The sequence below is a fragment of the Fusarium vanettenii genome (genome assembly GCF_000151355.1).
Source record: "Fusarium vanettenii 77-13-4 chromosome 3 genomic scaffold NECHAsca_31_chr3_5_0, whole genome shotgun sequence".
Lineage (NCBI taxonomy): Eukaryota > Fungi > Ascomycota > Sordariomycetes > Hypocreales > Nectriaceae > Fusarium > Fusarium vanettenii.
Window position 1 is genome coordinate 200,525 of NW_003315854.1, and position 13,710 is coordinate 214,234.

Sequence of the window (13,710 nt, forward strand, 5' to 3'; positions counted from 1 at the left end):
CTTAAACAAGCCAGTTTCTGTTCAGCTACCAGCTGTTCCTAAACAGCTTAAGGAGAAACAGCATGGTCACTCAAGTCCTAAGCTGCAAATCTGCTCCTTTCCCTGAGCTTATGGCCCCACGTGTACAGGATAAGAGTGCCAGCAATACAAGCCGCACAGAGGGCCCCAAGGACCGACATGCCTTTGGACAGGCCAAGCCCCTGGTATAGCGGATGTGACCAAAGAATGCCACCACAGGCAACTAACCCCTTGATGAAGCCATTGCCGGCAAAAAGTGAGGCAGCGTACGTGGGATACGCGAGGGTGACATACACAAAGATGCTTTGTATGATGACGATAAAGCCAGCCGAGGAGAGGAGTGCGCCAATCGTTGGCACAATCCAATGAATTGTTGGCCTAGAGGTCCATCCGAACATAAATATGCCGCCCGGAACCAGGAGAGAACCGATTACCGCAGGGAGAAGCCGGCGTTCCGGTGACATCGGCCGCCCTTGCTTCACCGACGGATTGACTTTGTAGTAGACAAAGGCAAGATATGGGACACCAGCAACGATAGTTGCGACAATGTTGCAGATGAGAACCAGACCAATCTCACCCGGGGCCATGCCGTAGATATCTCCATACACCATGGGGAAGAACTCAAACATGGAGAGAAAGATGGCGTAAGTGAGGCCGGAATACACGCTCGTGAACATGATGGACGGATCCAGAAGATTGATCTTCCAAGGGATGACAAGATACCCATAGAACCAGGTCATAAGTGTGACATGGCTGGATTCAATCTCGGACCTCGCTACGTACGAGTCACTTCCCGTGAGCTGGCGTATCAACTTTGCTCTACGGTATAGAATCGTAGGTGCTGAAGTTTCGGGGAGGAATAACTTGATCTCGGTTAGCACACCTGCAGAATCTGTCTTGCTGAATAGGATAAGCTTACCAGAAGAGCCAGAGCCGGGCTCACAACGATCAGAATCTCCCATAAGCCCCATCGCCAGCCTAGTCGGGGAACCGTAAAGCCCGCCATGATGGTGCCAACAGATGGGCCTGCAAAGGATGAAATGGCCCAAGTGTACAGTGAGTAGGGCTTTGTGTATGGGTCCGCGATGTCGCCCAGCGAAGCGCCGCCGGTGGATAAGATTGGAGACCCAAAGAAGCCTTGCAGAAATCGAAAAGCAAGAAGCATTCCAAAGCTGTTGGAGAGAGCTGTTGGAACAGACAGGATCAAGAAGATCGCCAGCGTAAGAGCATAAGGGCCGTTCCTCCCAACGGCTGGGATTTCCGACACGGGAGACCAGAACAGAGACCCGGTGCCGTAGCCCACGACAAAGAGACCAAGCCCCAGGCTTGATGCTGTGGCTGACACGCCAAACTCGCTCTGAACGCCTGGTTGTGAGGGGGTGTAGATGGCCGATGCCATGTAGACGACGAATGCGGTAAAGTTGATGGTCAAGACGACAAGGGCTTTCTTCCACTTGGGCCAGTTGATGGGGTTTGCTGGATCTGACTCGCCGTACCAACCGACAACCTTGAGTTTTCTCCCACCGTCACCGTCGTACACTCCTTTTTCTAATGACGAGGCATAGTCCACCTCGGGCTGTGGCTCTGAGACCATGATTTTGTTTTCCAAGGGACCGACATCCTGCGTTCCGTTGCATAGTGTCAGGCATGAAGGATCGGGATTGTTCTCGTTGGTGTTGGAAGGCAAGGTGCTCTTCCCCGAAGAAGCCTGAAGGGTATCAAAGCATTGATCCCATCCGGCGCTACTCATTTGAGAATAAAAATCATCCTCTTCTTCGTAGAAACGGTACCTGTCCCTGCCAAAGAATCGTCTTGCAAGCCACCAGATCGGTGAATCTACTGGTAAGGTGGGCATGATAGACTGGTGGGGAGGTTTATCGAGACGCGTAGGAAGGTAGGATCAATGTTAAAGACCGGTAGAATAAAAGATAATGTTGATTGATATCCAGCTTTCGTGCCAGGATTAGGCCGTTGAGGAAATTCGGCTCCTCTGGCGGCTAGAACACATTGGCACAGAGAAGAGCAAACTGCTGCTATTTCAAGTCACAGACGAATGTCCACAGCCCAGTCTGTGTTTCCGAGATTTATAAATCAAGGTTTGAGAAAGATCCATCATAGGGGAGCTTTCTGGGCCATTGTCCCAGTCTTGCACGTCAGCTGATGGGGACGAGACCCATCTCGCCTCGGACTTGAACAAAGATAAACAGAGTGATTGGCTGTGTGTCAAATTCAATACCACAATTGATTTGTAAGTAGTCTAATTATTAATAATCTACCATTATTTTTCGCGCGGCTGCGATGAGTAGAGGTACTCCCCCTTGTCGCGGAATATAGATTCCGTCACGCTGAGACATGGGCCACTTGAAGATGCATGTTCAGAGCAGAGTTTTCATCCTTGCATGGATCCGCAAAGAGGAGCCTATTTCCCAATTATGCGTTAATTGCAGAATTTTGGCCTTGTTTGTCCTGGGAGTGGTCGATTTGAGGCCAGCGCGCAAAGGCTCATTAGGAGCATCATGGCCTGCAAGCCCAGAATGATAACCATCTCGGTGACGAAACGCAACAACGAGATCCTATTCGCTTCTAGTATCAGTTCTATTTGATAAGGGAAAGTTCTTTATCTAGGATTAGCAAACAAGGGAGACCATTTCTTATCTTCTACTAAATATGGTAGGCAGCGTCTGATACACTACGTACGCAAGGTTTACCTTTCCCTATGTCAGGGCTCATTGTGAATTATAATCTGCCTTTTTCTATAAGCAATTAACCTTTCCTACCGAGTTTGACCTTGTCAATTATCTCAGTTGCGCTCAGTACACTACGCCCCGTTTCAACTGCCAAAATGACCCAACTACCTAGATTACGGTTTACTACGTCGGGAACCTTTACCGGCACACTATATCAACATGTTAAAGACACCTAGAATGTTGAACTGGTGAAACAGAGAGGGGCCTTTGTCTTAAATTTTCACGAAAACTCGCAGTCTCCTTCATAAGGCCACCCCAGCCTCGCCCCTGATAATAGTAGGCTAGGGTGTCAAACCTAGTATCTGTTTCACTCTAACATATCGTCGTGAGGTGACTTGGAAAGATAGCATCAAAAGCCTCCCAAACCGATCGCTGTATCAATTCCGAAACCTGCTCCTCTGAGGAATCCCGACTCTCTGGCATCTCATTGAACCTCCTGGTTATCTCGCGGGTAACTGTATCAAGGACCTTTTGCTGTAAGAAGCTCCGATATTGGGCTCGCATGTCGTTGGTCATTCTGGCGATGTGTAGGTGGTAGTCTATACTAATATTAGCTTGTTGTCTATGTATATGTCAAGGAGATAGTTTTGGGAGCTGACAGGGTGTAGGTATGTCCTTCATGATCTGCTCTTGGAGTTTGATGAAGGCTCTCTCACCTTCTCCATATATCATGGGCATGTGGATATCAAATATACTTATTAGACAATATGCCAGATCTTTAATTCTCGTCGTCTTTCTCTTTGAAGCCCATGACATCCTCTGCGCAACACTCGCGCTCCAAATGTCACCTCCTGAAAGGATACCAATGGGCATTTGCGTTTGGTCAGATATAAGCCTTGCCAGCTCAGATTCTGTTCCTATCACGTCCCATTCATTGTTGAAGAAGATGACTGTCGATGGAGCGATAAGCTCTTGGAGGGTCCATCCTCTAGTGAACTATTGGCTCTGTGAAAACTCCCGAGACGGCACATTAGCAAGATACGCGTAACATACTTCGGCTTCTTGGTACCAGCGGTACATGGAATTGATGGCTTCAGACAGCTCCGCACTGCTTGTCTTATCGATACAGCAAGTATCAATTCATATATAGTCGAACCCGTCGGCCGCGGCAACAGAGCACGCGTTTCTTAGTTTGTTGTATCCCTCTTTTTCTCCCGCCCCAGGCCTTTCGATATCCTGAAACGTGATTTCGTCTTTCTCCCATGTGTGTGAAAGTATTGCAAATTGAGTGGTCGTCTTTACTTCTTTGACCTTGTGTCCAGTCGCATGAAGGAGACGCATTCTGCGTATTGGTGCTGATGGTATCGAGAAGGGGGAAATAGTGTATGTTGCTTTATTAACAAACTAGTATCTTTACCCCTATAGTATCTGAACTATTACAAACCCTCTCCCGCTATCTGTCTTGCGAACGGCTTTCTAAAGTACTCTTTCTCATCCTGAAAAAAGCGCATCTGCTCCTCCTCCTTGCGCGCGAGCAAAGCTTTGCGCTCTGGGGTCTCCATGAAGGCCGTCAGGCGAGGATGAATGGCTCTCATGTAAAAGGCTCTAAAATCAAAATTGGGGTCTTCCGGCCTCGGCTCTTCAGTCTCATAGAATACAAAGTCCCAGTAGACGTCGTAGGTCAGGTCTGGGCACAAAAGGGCAACCACTATGGCGGTATGGCACCACGCTTCTGATTTAGCCCATGCCTGCGAGAGCCGTGGAGGGACCTGGAGCGCTTGCTCTCGGTCTCGGATAGCGGTGACGAGACGGCCAACTTCGTTATAGAATAGATTCGTGCCGAGAAGCATCCATTTTGGGTCGCCACCGCTTAGCCAGACAGGCGGGACTAGCATCTGGGCCGGGACAGCGAAGCTCCATTCCCAATCCAGCACGGCAACAAGGTTGAGCTCGTTATCAAATAGCAGGTTGCTCATCTGCATGAGGAGGTCTCCATGCGTGAGCACAAATGGCCCATTATCGGCTGCCGAGTCAAGCCAGTCATGGCGGACAAGATTGGGGAAATGATGTCTGGCGTAGAGGGTATTCCGTTGCCCACGGATGTCGAACCCTGGATCGGGAGATCTGTCGAATTCATTCTCTGCCAGCCAGAATAAGGCATCAACGAAGCTTCTGGCTGTCGAAAAAGTCATGTGCGGCTTGATCCTAGTACAGGGGTCCATCCCTTCAAGCTCCTGCATCATCATCTCTATCGAAATTGGCCTGTGGCGTATCTGGATGTCGTCCGCGTCGCAATTGTACGAGGGCTTTCCCTCGATGACGGGGAGACCAAGGGCGCCAATCTCGGGGAATTCAAGCTTGCGGAGTTGGACATAGACGTCAGCCAGCTGCTCGTGAAGCTTGGCTGTTGCCTCGGTTGGCCCGGTGTAGGTACGCCACTTCTTCCCCTTCTTGAAGCCAAGGTCCTTAAGAGTGTGCCCTTCAACATAGTCCATCATAATAAATGCCGTCTGGATGGGACTGTCCTCGGTGAAGGAGTAGGCGTGCACACGTGGCACGGGGATAGTTGTCTTGACCGCGACATATCTATCCTCTGTCAGCTGATGGATGCCTAAATCACTTCTACATGGCCGAAAGCTCGACGTGGGCTTACTTCATGGTAGCCAGCTCAGTTTCAATTCTTTCATCAATCAAAGCAGCGCGTGCCGGGATGGGCATCCGGACAGCCCATCTCTCTGGAGAAGATGTCTCAAACTCAACAAAGACGCAGACATTGAAGGAACCATGTTTGGGGGAACCGAAAGTCGTGCAAGGAACGCCTCCATGATAGGATGAGGCGACACGACAGATTACTTCAATGTCGAGAGAGTCTATGAAGGACTGGCGATTTTTCTCGGCCTTGTCCTTGAGGATGCAGTTCCTCATGGTGGGTGAGTGAATGGGAAGGGAAGTAAGGATAACTGCTACTGGCCTAGCCAAGGCTCATCCAATGCGATGTGGGCATCAGTCACGTGCGGCTTAATCAGCCTCACAGCCTATTAAAACCATTAGCTGAGCTATTAATGGGCTTTTTAATAAGAGATTTTTTTTTTGTTAGAAGTGAAGGTCTTATCTCCAGCTACAGGGCTTTGGCAGGCCTCATATGAGGTCTCATTGAAGGGTCGGCTTTGTATATCCTTACATAATCCAACTCGGCATTAAACGGAATGTCGCAGGAGCAAGGCCAGGGGACACTTCCCGACTGATATCATCAACACCTCAACCCAAGATGGCGTCTCCACCACCTCCTCCTCCCCTGCCGAGCCATGGAAGCCACAGTGCGCAAAAGACCAAGGGTCTAGACCGCCTCCAGGAAATGAGGAACAAGGACCGCACGCAAGCCCTTTATGGTGACTCACCCCCGCCCCCGAGGCAGCCTGCTCCGTATCCCGAAGGCGACGTGATACACCACATTCAAGATCGCTATGTAGTACGCCATGGAAGCCATGTCACCAAGTACACTACAAGCCCTCATGGAATGGGTGTTAACGACCACCCGAACGAAGTTGTGGCCCTACGCTTTGTCAAGATCTATACGACCATCCCAGTCCCAGAGGTCATCAGCAGTGACTGGGATCGCATCACTATGGAATACATCGAGGGCGAGACTCTGCAGCAGGCGTGGCCGGGTCTCACGGATGATCAGCGGTCTGCCATCTTGACCCAGCTTCGGGGATACATCGCTCAGATGCGTGCCCTGAGCGGCATATACCTCGGCCGTCTTGACGGGCAGGGCGTCATTGTCCCAAGCATCATGACGCGCTCCGGGGGCCCCTTTGCTACTGTATCTGAGTTTCATGACTGGCTGGTGAAGCCGCCGAAGCGGTTAAAGGCTCAGTCCATGTACTGGCACCAAATTACAACGCAGCTTGCTGCAGAGAGCCCCATCGTCTTCACGCATGGAGATATTGCTGCGCGTAATATCTTGGTGCGTGATGGTCGTATCGTTGCTCTGCTGGATTGGGAGTACGCAGGGTGGTACCCAGAGTATTGGGAATACGTCTTCACACTGCGCGGCATGGATAACATTGACTGGGAGACACTGGGTTGTCATGCCCCGTCTCTCTTTGCGAACCGCCATGATCTTGAGTATATCCTGGTGGGGTTTATTCTTGGACTCTCGTGATTGAAACTTGATCAACCAACGATCCCGTCACAGCTGGCACGAAAGGCTCTGGGGATCCGGAGTGACTTTTCTGGTGCTAAAACGCTTTTGAGTTGCTTTACCCTTCCTATCCCGTTGCTCACCCAAGTTTGATGAAGGGAATACGACCGATCCTAAGTTTCTTGTCGCTCCTACGTGCTAGTTGGATCTCCAAGTGCTTCACTTGGCGGCAAAAGATACTGACTGTACAAAGATGGATGGTCTGCGATGCCCTGCCAGAATGAAAACTCAGACTCCAAGTCCTGTCCCAGCTGCTGTCCCCACGGAGCATCAGGCTGCACCTGTTCTGGTAGCTGGGGGACCGCTTCAGTGCTCGGCTCACTATTAATAAAGTCGAGAAATCGCTGGATGATCTGCGTCGCTTTTGAAAGGATGGCGTAGTTGGGATCTTCGGCCTTTACCACCGTGCCTCTCTCGACTTCGGCCACTAGAACAGCCAAGTCCTGGAGGACTCTGGATCTGGAAACTCGGAGGCACGGTGGCGTGGGGCTCTGGTTAAGCATCGCCATTATGATTATGCCAGCAGCAGGCAAACCATAGTGAGCAATCTGCAACAACTTAGCTCAAGTTGAACTCGTGGACTGTCGAACAAACCTTCCAAGTGAGTCTAGTACCTGAATTTGACAGCTCCTCCCGTAGAACCGTAACCTCGACAGCAAGCTTGAGCATCTCAATCGAAACTTCAATCAGAGGTGCTGCCGGCTCAGATAAACGATCAAGCGCCAGGCGGCGGATAAGAAACGTCGTGTGCAAGTAGTTAAGACGTGTGCTGGCCACAAAGTCGCGTTCAAACGGAACGTCGCTGTGCTGTTTGAGACTGGTGCATAGGCGAAAGTGCGGTGGCAGAGCGTTCCATTGTGAGTCTGCCATTTCTTGTAAGGCTCTGTCAGATCTGGTTAGTTATGCCTTTAGTGTTAATGTCTATATGCCAACTCACTCGATCTTCTGGTGGCAATCAGTGCGGCTGTTATCAAACATGAGCTCCATCACCTCTTCTTTCACAAACGCGCACAAAGCTGACCATCGAGTCTCTGCTCTGTAATTCATAACCGAGTCTGGATCCCACTCACGCGTACCGATCGGTTCAAGCGTCGCTGTGGTACAGTCCAGAGGCAGACGACTATCAGGGAGCTGGAAACAAGAGAATCGCTTGCTTAGACGCGGCGGCCGGCCAAGAAAAAGTGAGCCGTTCTTGTCTGCCGAATAGATACGCGCAAACGCGGCTTTGCGTAGTTGAATGAGAAACTGGGGCGTGTCAGACTTGGCGTCCAAGTTCTCATGATATCCGAGGGCAAAGACGGAAGCCATGACGTCCCCGAGCCTTCGGTACAAGAAGAAGCCTTTCAAACATTAGCATTGACCTCCCTGAGAGAAAACGACAGGCTTGCTTACTTTGGTCTCCGCTTGTGTATGTGTAAGTAATGGTGCTTTCGTACTGGATCACATGCTGCAGGTCGTTTAGGCAGTCCAATGATAGACAAACGTCCAGGGAGCAGCCGACCAAGGCCAGCAGCTTGTTTTTCAGATCGCGCTGGCTATTCTCTGTAGTGTAAAGAGTAGGAAAGAAGGGAATCTCGATCAAAGCCCGAAGAACCGCGCTTAAGAAGAGGCCCAAGGTTTCCCAGCGTGTGTTTTCCCCTGTGAATTGGGCCACATATTCAGAGAAACTTGTGTTGCCGTCATATTCCAAGGGCCGGGTTGTGTTGGCTAACATCTTTTGGGCCAGTTTTAGGTGCCAATCTGGACCCTCAAAGGTTGATAAACAGGAGTAGTTGGATATTTGGGCACAAAGTGCCACAAAGGGTTCTGCGAGGGGCAGATTTACCCCATTTTCAATCCAGAAGGAGACAAACTTCTCCATAGATGAGAGACTATATGTTTCCAGCAGTTGTTTTAACAGCCCGGCTCCTTTTCTTGCCAAAGGATTATCATCCAAGGAGGGGCCCTCAGGGCTTACGGAATTTGGGGAACCACTATGCCCTGTTGCAGCCGTCGGAGACTCATCTGGCTGGTCGGGGAATATTTGGTTAAAGATAGTGACATGACTTGAAAGTCCGATATGTCCTGGATTGGGATATAGGTAGGTCTTGGTAGCGACATGGGCTTGAGGGCTGGTACGGGTTGGGGTGACATCTTGAGAGACACGACGACTGGTCACATGTTGCTTAGTATTGACGCCGACGAAGTAATGGTATGATTTACCGGGTAATGCGACTCTCTTGTTGTCGTGGCGAGGAATCACTTGCACGTTTTCTCTTGAAGGGTGACACCCTGTATGTGCACAACCCCTGCTTCTGCTGACTCCGGCAACGGGAGCAGACTGGACGATTGTGGTCGCATGCGAGCTTGGCCCTTCTGCAGGGGTCACACGCCGGCTGCCTGGATGCCATGTTTCAAATTCGGAGAAGGGTTGGGTATCGGAGAGCAGGATCAATGAATCGGAGAGATGATGGACGGGGTGTTCGGAGCGGAGAATACGCACAACCCTTTGTCGGTGAAGTCACGATGATTATGTGGGCCTGTACTCCGTGTGACCCGGACCCGAGACACCAACGCTAATTCGGGTAGACTTTCCTATCCTACCCTTGGTGGCGCCAATAACCGCTCCCAACCGACCCGCTATTACAAGCAATAGGGCGCAAGGGCGCAAATACAAGGACGTTTCTTATCATGGCAGGAGAATGCGAGAGCGGACAAAGAGGGGAATAGACTTCAGTTGGGCAAAGACGGAGTTGTCCACCGACAGGGGGGGCTGGGAGAGTCTGTCAGCGAGAAGAAGGATCGCAGGTTGGGGATTCGATTCGCAGTCAATTCAATCTTCCACAGCTTCAGATGCACGATAATTATCTAGAGCATCTGGGTAAAAAACGCTATCTAATACCATCTATCGCTCAGAGCTTAGATCCTCGCGCGCTGCGCTGCTTGATCTCCTCAACCAACTCCACAACCCTCTCAGCACACCCGTAAGATGCCTGGTATCCCCAACCAGCATGCCCATAGTTGTGAACAAGCCAGGCTGATTCGTCAAGCTTCTCGGTCTCAATCCTAACTCCATCCTTTCGAAGTGGTCGCAAACCCACACCGTGTCGAATCACGTCTAGACCCTCAATGCCCTTTCCACCAGCAATGCTAGGAAAGATATTAACAACGCGCTTCATGATGCGCAGTGCAATGTTAGGGTCTGGGTTGGCGTTCCAATTGCCAATGTCATAGGTTCCTCCAAGGATGGTGCCTCCACCGCCTGCCCTTTGCATCACGTACAAGTCCTCAGTAGACCCATCGTCTGTGCCAGATACTCCTAGCATGACGGGCCCTTCGTTGCGGACCAAGACTATCTGACCTCTTGCGGGCGTGAGCGTGGTGTCGTTGACGCCGCCCAGCTTGAGAGAGCCCAGGCCTGTAGCGTTGATGACAATAGATGCCGGGGAGCCGGTGTGGCTCATTGTCTTGGCTTCGCTAATGTCTGAGAGAACAGCCCTCTTGACGATCACACCGCTCTTCAAGCATTGGCCCAACAGCCACTGGAGGTACGTTGCGGTGTTGATACAAACGCTGGTAAACTCACTGCCGGATTGATATCCTTGAGGCAGCTCGTCCGCCGTCAGCTCCCGAAAGTCGGGAAACAGAGACTTGCACCAAGGATCACGGTCAAGAAGATGATCGGTAGGGTGGACAGAACCCTTCATGTCCTTGTCTCGTCTAAACATTCGGGCCTCTGCAAGAGCTGTGGTGAGACATTGAGTTGACAGGCGGGAGAAGGTTACTGACTCTGGAAGTGAATACCAGCTTCCGGGACGTCCTCGGCCAGCCTTTTCAGCTCTGGCCAAGTTCTGGTCTCCCATCGCGAGTTTTCCTTACTCGCCATTCTGCTCAACTAGGTAGCTACACTGTGCTGATCGTATAGTGGTTTCACTCACGGCAAGAAGTTGGCACCTGCCCATGGTGAGGTATACTCAATGTCATAGTCTCCGGGCATGTGCTTTGCAACAACAGTGACTTTGTCGGCCTTGGAGAGTAGAAGGGCGGTTGTCAAGCCGCTCACACCGGCACTTGCAGTGAGTCAGAAACATGTTATTTTGTAGAGATTGGAGTGTCTCACCCTACGACCACAATGTCTTGAGACATGTTGAGTCGAGATTAAAGAGTTGAGTTTGTGTTTGTCTTGATGAATGTTTTGTTAATAGTTTCGAGTAATATTCACAAATATTCGAGCTTCAGCCTCTTGGAGAGTCGTAGATCTCGAAGTTTGTTGCCTTTTAAAGAGAGGGGAAGCGGATACCATCGGATCCGCGTTGTTTGCGCGACCGGAGGGTCATTTCTCCGATCTCGCTACCAGAGATTCCTTCGGGAAGGCTTTCCTCCAACTGAGCATCCTTGCAAGGCTATTCGTTTGCTTATCATAGGTATTCTTTATTCAGAACCAGAGCGAAACCTGCAGCTCCATAGTTGTTTCACCCAACGGTGAACGGTTCATGTCCTCACTGACAATTCTCGGTCAGACTCAATGACCCCAACTCCCCCAACCCCGCAAACAGTTACCCCAGATTATGCCCTGAGCAATGACAACATCAATTAATCGAGGCCTGATTGGCCTTGCCGGGATTTAAATCCGAGATCGACGACTGCCGAGGAGCTGACCCTACCGAGGCAACCCCTCAACCGCGTCGATCCATTCCCCATCTTCCGCTGCTCTTTAAACAGGCAACAGAGCGGCGTGAAACCCATTCGTAAAAAACCTCCGGCTTAGCTAAATATTGCAGCTTTGTCCTCAATCGTTAAAGACCCGTGAAGCCATAATGGTCTTTCACCCGCCCCCTTGGGTCCCCCCTCTTCCAGGTTCGTGAGCAAACGCGTCCTCAAAATACTAATCCTAACAATGTGTAGAAATCCCAGACTCCATCACCGTTGATGAGTTCATCAATAGCGAAGTCCATGGGAGGAGATCCTTTGCGACTTCAAAAAGCCCTTACACATGCGGTGTAACTGGCCAATCTCGCAGCGCTGCAGATGTTGCCGAGCGTGTCGAGTATCTTGCTCGAGCGCTTGCCAAGACTACCCATCTTGATCCCCTCGAAGGAACAGAATGGGACAGGGTCGTGGCCATCTACTCTTTAAACACCGTAAGTCTGCGCACAGAGTCATGTCATAGCTTCTAATGAGCCAGGCTGATTACATACCCGTCACTCACGCTGTCCACCGTCTTGATGGAATTGTCACTCCTGCAAGTGCCGCTCACTCTATTTCCGAACTTGAACATCAGCTACGTTCTTCTGGGGCCAAGGCATTGTTTACTTGTGTGCCCTTACTCGACAATGCGCTGAAAGCAGCACGAGCCGTCGGGATCCCAGAGAAGAACGTTTTCCTTCTTCCAGTACCTGGATTTTCAGCACCCAGCAATGTAAAGACTATCGAGGACTTGATCTTTGAAGGAAAGACCTTACCACCTGTGTCTGTTCAGAAATGGATCCCAGGACAAGGAAAGAGACAAGTGGCCTATTTGTCTTACTCGAGCGGCACATCTGGACTTCCGGTGCGTAAGATTTTCTTATTTTATTGCCTAGCTGTCTAACGTGTAACAGAAAGCCGTAATGATTTCTCATTACAACGTGATTGCATGCATTCTCATGATAAACACGTTTGAACAAGGGGATAATCGAAAAGGCGGCTTGAACACCCAGGTTTCTCTCGGCGTGCTCCCTTTCAGTCATATTTACGGCCTCGTGGTTGTAGCCCACGTCGCGCACTACCGAGGAGATGAGGTCATCGTTCTTCAGAAGTTTCAGCTCGACCAACTGCTGGCAGCGATCCAGCGATTCAAGATCGAGGTGTTATACGTTGTGCCGCCCATACTTGTTCAGCTCCTGAGCAATCATGACAAGTGCAAGAAATACGATCTCAGTAGTGTTCGTCTTGCTTTCTCAGGAGCTGCTCCTTTGGGCAGCGAGGCGAGCCACAAGATGTTGGAACTCTTCCCCACGTGGAAAATCAGCCAAGGCTATGGTATGTGCTGCCTTGAATGATTCTGGACAAATCTGACAGTGCACGCTAGGTCTGACGGAAGCTTCACCCTCAGTTTTACACAGCAGCGAAACAGACTCGTTAATGGGGTCCTCCGGTTCGCTACTCCCAGGTGTCAAGGCCAAGATCATCGATCAATATGGCAAAGAAGTGACTGAACACGAGACACCAGGCGAGCTATACGTGCAATCACCCAACGTGACTCTAGGATACTTGAACAATGCGAAAGCCAACGCTGAGACGTTTGTATGGGACAAAGACGGACGATGGCTCAGGACAGGCGACGAAGTGCTTGTGCGGAAGTCTCCCGCCGGCTTTGAGCTTTTTGTCGTTGTGGATCGGATCAAGGAACTAATCAAAGTCAAGGTAAGCTTAAACGATCCTTTGAGAACGTTGTCTAACTGTTCTAGGGTCATCAAGTAGCCCCAGCTGAGCTTGAGGCTCATCTCCTCGACCATCCCCATGTTTCTGACTGTGCTGTCATTGGGATCCATGACGATAGAGCAGGTGAAGTACCGTTGGCATTTGTGGTGAAGAGTAAGGAAGCCAGCAGTCTATCAACAGAAGAAGTTGAAAAGGCCATCCATGACCATGTTCAGAGCCACAAGGCAAGGCACAAGTGGTTAAAGGGCGGCATTAACTTTCTTGAACTCATTCCCAAGTCTCCCAGTGGGAAGATCTTGCGACGATTGCTGAGATCTCATGCTGTTCCCGTAGACAAGAAGGACCTGGCAAAGCTCTAGCTTTTCAGTCAAGGCACCTGATCTCATAGATTCGTTCACA

The 13,710-nt window shown here is 50.5% G+C and overlaps 6 protein-coding genes across 6 annotated transcripts; 2 read left to right on the forward strand and 4 right to left on the reverse strand.

The window, feature by feature from the left end:
• Positions 1-77: 77 nt before the first annotated feature.
• NECHADRAFT_37041 (uncharacterized protein) lies at positions 78-1,612 on the reverse strand (the record flags this gene model as incomplete). The annotated part of the gene is made up of 2 exons (XM_003042942.1): positions 78-881; positions 938-1,612. 2 exons carry the CDS (start codon positions 1,610-1,612, stop codon positions 78-80), a joined length of 1,479 nt encoding a protein of 492 aa, XP_003042988.1.
• Positions 1,613-4,141: 2,529 nt separating this feature from the next.
• NECHADRAFT_78382 (uncharacterized protein) lies at positions 4,142-5,630 on the reverse strand (the record flags this gene model as incomplete). The annotated part of the gene is made up of 2 exons (XM_003042943.1): positions 4,142-5,291; positions 5,359-5,630. 2 exons carry the CDS (start codon positions 5,628-5,630, stop codon positions 4,142-4,144), a joined length of 1,422 nt encoding a protein of 473 aa, XP_003042989.1.
• Positions 5,631-5,973: 343 nt separating this feature from the next.
• Positions 5,974-6,870, forward strand: NECHADRAFT_78383 (uncharacterized protein; the record flags this gene model as incomplete). Its single annotated transcript, XM_003042847.1, has 1 exon — positions 5,974-6,870. One exon carries the CDS (start codon positions 5,974-5,976, stop codon positions 6,868-6,870), a length of 897 nt encoding a protein of 298 aa, XP_003042893.1.
• Positions 6,871-7,040: 170 nt separating this feature from the next.
• Positions 7,041-9,299, reverse strand: NECHADRAFT_37245 (uncharacterized protein; the record flags this gene model as incomplete). Its single annotated transcript, XM_003042944.1, has 5 exons — positions 7,041-7,457; positions 7,504-7,711; positions 7,847-8,249; positions 8,302-9,059; positions 9,112-9,299. 5 exons carry the CDS (start codon positions 9,297-9,299, stop codon positions 7,041-7,043), a joined length of 1,974 nt encoding a protein of 657 aa, XP_003042990.1.
• A 501-nt stretch (positions 9,300-9,800) lies between these two features.
• NECHADRAFT_92259 (uncharacterized protein) lies at positions 9,801-11,034 on the reverse strand (the record flags this gene model as incomplete). Its single annotated transcript, XM_003042945.1, has 4 exons — positions 9,801-10,624; positions 10,678-10,775; positions 10,827-10,958; positions 11,009-11,034. The coding sequence occupies 4 exons, from the start codon at positions 11,032-11,034 to the stop codon at positions 9,801-9,803; spliced, it is 1,080 nt and encodes a 359-aa protein (XP_003042991.1).
• Positions 11,035-11,817: 783 nt separating this feature from the next.
• NECHADRAFT_92260 (uncharacterized protein) lies at positions 11,818-13,670 on the forward strand (the record flags this gene model as incomplete). The annotated part of the gene is made up of 6 exons (XM_003042848.1): positions 11,818-11,837; positions 11,909-12,029; positions 12,059-12,439; positions 12,489-12,909; positions 12,959-13,293; positions 13,338-13,670. The coding sequence occupies 6 exons, from the start codon at positions 11,818-11,820 to the stop codon at positions 13,668-13,670; spliced, it is 1,611 nt and encodes a 536-aa protein (XP_003042894.1).
• Positions 13,671-13,710: the final 40 nt, after the last annotated feature.